This window comes from Phaethon lepturus, unplaced genomic scaffold, assembly GCF_000687285.1.
Source record: "Phaethon lepturus isolate BGI_N335 unplaced genomic scaffold, ASM68728v1 scaffold33344, whole genome shotgun sequence".
NCBI lineage: Eukaryota > Metazoa > Chordata > Aves > Phaethontiformes > Phaethontidae > Phaethon > Phaethon lepturus.
The window spans coordinates 33290-37390 of NW_010537592.1; the positions used below are offsets into that span (position 1 = coordinate 33290).

Below are 4101 nucleotides of genomic sequence, written 5' to 3' on the forward strand. Positions count from 1 at the left end.
GCTACAGTTTCTAAATGCAATACCGTAATTTTTCTGCATACATAATTAAATGTAGAGTAGGAAACATGCTGACAATCAGTATTCCTCTGCAAACGAGTCCCATTCCATCCACTGATCAGAGAAAGGTAGGCACATCAAGTCTACTCCTCAGCACAAACTTTTAACCAGTTAATATTATATCTATTATTCTACATGTCTTTAAAATTACAAATGAAAATAAAGAGAGATCTAAATTTGCACTGACAACCTAGAATTCTGCTCCTTTCAAAAGTCCTTCTGGAATTCTACAGTGTGATCCTGTAATTCAAAGAATGTTGAACAACATGCTAACAGTACTTATAACTGGAAAGGTATTATTTAATATAAAGCTTAAATAACTTAGTCTATGAAAAACATTATTACCTAATTTATGCTCTGTTTTCCAGAAGACTCTCTTTCAGTACAACTTATCAACCCTCCTTCTGTTCTTGATTATAACTACAGGTCATAACAGAACTGTCAGAATAGAAAGCACAGTAGCCAGCTATTCCAATTCTTAATGCTATTTGTCAACCTACTGAAAATAAGAAAATAATTTGTCTGAAGAAATGAACAATTAAAAATCAAAGTGAAAACAAGGATGAAAAGATAAGTCTGAAGACATACTGTAAAAATAATACAGTCCATGCTATTTTATGCACACTTGTTTATTCTTGTTCCATGTTTTAAAACTTGGACTCAGAAAAATCACAGGAAGTTTTGTATTTTTACCCTCTTTTTTTCCATTAAAAGCACCATAGTTACACGGCTTGATTCAATCATCCTTTTCCACAATTACTTCTCCATGAAGCACCCTTCTTCTCTGCCGCAGCATGTGGAAGTAGAGTTGTGGAAATACTTGATCAAAGCATACAAGAAAGCAAATTAAATGAAAAAATTCAACACATCACATAACGGAAAAATACAATTTTGCAGAATGATGAACTGAGGAAAAATTATGGCACACAGTGCTGCAGCTGGTTAAGGTAAATGATAGCAAGTTATGAACATTGCTGTGAATTACAAAACAATAATTACTCAAAAGTCAGACAAGGCCCCCTGAATATACAACCCGTGTTCAAGGAACTTTCCTCCAACACTTTCTTTGTATAAACAGGACTTAACCACTTGCTGGCGCTGCCTGAAGCCTTCAAATCTGTGCTAAGGTAAGCATGTTTGAATTAAGACTTTGAGGAGGATATGTATTTACCCTACTTGTTCAAGTCGGAAGCGAGGAGCTCCCTCTCTCCTGGCCTTCTGAGCTCTATTGTACTATTGTCCTGCTGATCCATTTGATCCTTATATTTAATGGATAGAAAATCAGATTTATTCCTGAAGCATTACATTATACAAACACTTGTAAAACTCTTAGTAGGTTATGATATCTTAGGACAGTTTTTATTCATATAAATCACTCTCATTGGCCTTCACGATTTCTTGTGACAAAAAAATCTCACAGTGTGTGTACATACTGTGAAATTCCATGTTTAAGGTCAACTTCTTAAACAAACACATTTTATGGATGCAGATCACAGACCCTTTTAACTTCGGTTTTCCTGCTTCTCAATGCCTCTCCCTCATCTCTTGCCTTTTTTCTAGCCTCATTGTCCATATTATCTAAAATATTCTATTTGCCTAGTTTGGTCTAGCCCCACTCATGGTGCCGTATCTGAATCAGGTTGCTTTCTCCTTGTCTGCGCTGCTTAGGTACCAGTGTTAACACGGGAAATGGAAGTCTCTCTGATCTTAGCTCTGGTTAGACAATGGATCTGTGGCTTCTGGTATCCAGCAGTACAAGGACAATCTGATTAAACCAGGGACTGAAGTATATTCAGAGAGGTGTGGGGGGTGGATTTCTGTACAAATGAAATCTTGGAGAATATTGTTCCAAGTTTTTCCTGAGCATGCTCAAATGGTGATTTTCAGAGGTGACACGTAAATGGATATTAATAGCAATAAAACCAAGGCAAATCTCTGGCACAATTTGCAGGACAATTTTTAAGCCATTGCTTCAGAGTGGCAGAGGCACTAGAAATTCTCAGCAACACAGTTACAAACATTTGTGTGTAAGCAAAAAAGGTTTTTTTTACTTTGTCCAAGTTTTAGAAATGTTTTTAGCATTTTCACTTAAAATTTTTAAGACAGCTTATGTTCTGAGGCAGATAACAGGATGGAAAATTTCAGTCTAACCAATTAAAGCAGAGCAAAGCTTGGAACAACAGAAAGCAGGTAGAAAGCGTTCAGCAAATTTAACTACAGGCAGTGTTTCCAGCATTGCTGATAATTGATAATTATGTTAGCGTTACTATAGTTAAGTAATACTTACATGGCACATAGGAGAACATGACAATAATAAGGAAGTAATAGTAGTCAAATGAGACATTATATTTGTTGGGAAGTCTCAGTGAAAACATTCCTGTTTTCTTCACATAGGGTAAAGCAGCATATATGGTTAGCAGTTCACCTGCAACTCCAGCAGGATACAAAATGATAAAAAAGTTGTATCTGCATTAAAAAAAAACCAAACAACATTGTGAGAAATGCCCCACGAATTTAAAATTTCCTCTAGCTATTATTAGTGGCACAGCAATGTATTGCAGTAGTTCCTGCACCAAAATCAAGGACCACATCCAGACTTGGCACAGAATACCAGTTGCAGTTACTTTGGATAGCGTTGCTTAGGTTTACAGAGAATGCATTCCTCAGTCCTTTTATTTAAAAACAGTGAAGTATCAGAATGTTTGTATGCCTTTCTAATACTAAAGAGTAAAAAAATCTGCAAATTTGTAGTCTCCAATAATGTCTTTTTTTTAACTTACTGATCTTGTTACTGTTGTCACCGACAGGATTCAGATGAGGACTGGATCCCGAATTCAGATGATCCTATGTATCTTTGTCACAGTGCACACACACTGGGTCAACTCCATGTATTATAATTTCTTTGAAGATAATGAAAATGTTGAGAAACATCAGAAGCCTGTTTTACCCATGGCCACATGGGAAATCCAAATACTACTACGTTTACCACTAATGGAAATGGAAATAAAAAATAAAATAAAATGACAGTGCCAGCAACGTATCAGATCCATTTTAAAATGGGAAGATATTCTAATAAAAGGCGAAGGCATTCAGTTTAAAGAAAATGTGGTTTGAAAGCCATAGGCCACATAGGCGGTGACAAAATGAAAAACGTAATCAATAGGCTTTGTGCTGTCCTTACGCATAGTGCACCGTGGGGATGCAGTTTCTCCTAAGGAACAGCTCTCAAGTTCATGCAGGGAGCAGCAAGAGAGCTGTCACACAGACAGAAAGGCACAGCGTGCACTCCATGACCAAAAGAGATGAGATCCAACACAGCAGCAACCAAATATGAAACCCTCCTTGGAGCAAATGGGCTTAGTGGACTCACAGGTCAGAGAACAGATATGGGGAGGTATAAGGAACTGATGCCATGACCTACACACAGTTCGTCTCTATGCAGTGAGGAAAAAAACCTCAAGTAAAAATTCTGAACTAAAATTTAGAGCACACCTATCCCATTCACATCGGACAGGCAAATCTTTTACAATTATAAGCTAAAGATCAGAAATTTCCAGCTCCCTTGGAGCACCGAATTTATGCCCAGTTGTACTGTTTGATTGTCCATAAATCTTGATGGGATATTTTGGACTCTATGAAAAGAGAATATATTTTCAAATGTTCTGTTTATAGTATATTTCACCACATATCTCTGTTATGACAATGTCAGTTTTCTCTATTGTCTATTATAAGGAAACAAACATTCTGTCATTCAAGATAGACTGACTTGATGGGAAAAATTGTATCTGTCAGTGTAGTACTTTCTGAATGCATTTCTGTTTCTGAAGCCTACATAAAAAATTATTAATGAAACCAGACCTGATTATTTTTAAGTTTGCCATTTAGTGCTTAAACATAACCAAGCTTACCACCTCAGGTATTAGCAAAAAGATAATGTGTTATAAGAATGGACATAAATATCAGACATATCAAAGAAGTGCATTAGAAGCATCAGAACTGCATTACCTATAAAGCAAAAATAAAGGAAAATAAACAAACACACTC

The 4101-nt window shown here is 36.3% G+C and overlaps 1 protein-coding gene across 2 annotated transcripts in view; it reads right to left on the minus strand.

The window, feature by feature from the left end:
- Positions 1 to 671: 671 nt before the first annotated feature.
- Positions 672 to 4101, minus strand: part of PTPLA (protein tyrosine phosphatase-like (proline instead of catalytic arginine), member A) — an 8516-nt gene continuing 5086 nt past the window's right edge. Inside the window, exons 5-6 of one of the 2 annotated variants that reach the window (XM_010286532.1) lie at positions 2345 to 2523; positions 672 to 876 (exon numbers count right to left, since the gene is read on the minus strand). In XM_010286532.1, coding sequence (XP_010284834.1) covers positions 794 to 876; positions 2345 to 2523 — 262 coding nt within the window. In that variant the 3' untranslated portion in view covers positions 672 to 793. The remainder of the gene's footprint in view (positions 877 to 2344; positions 2524 to 4101) is intronic. The other variant, XM_010286531.1, reaches the window with a different exon arrangement.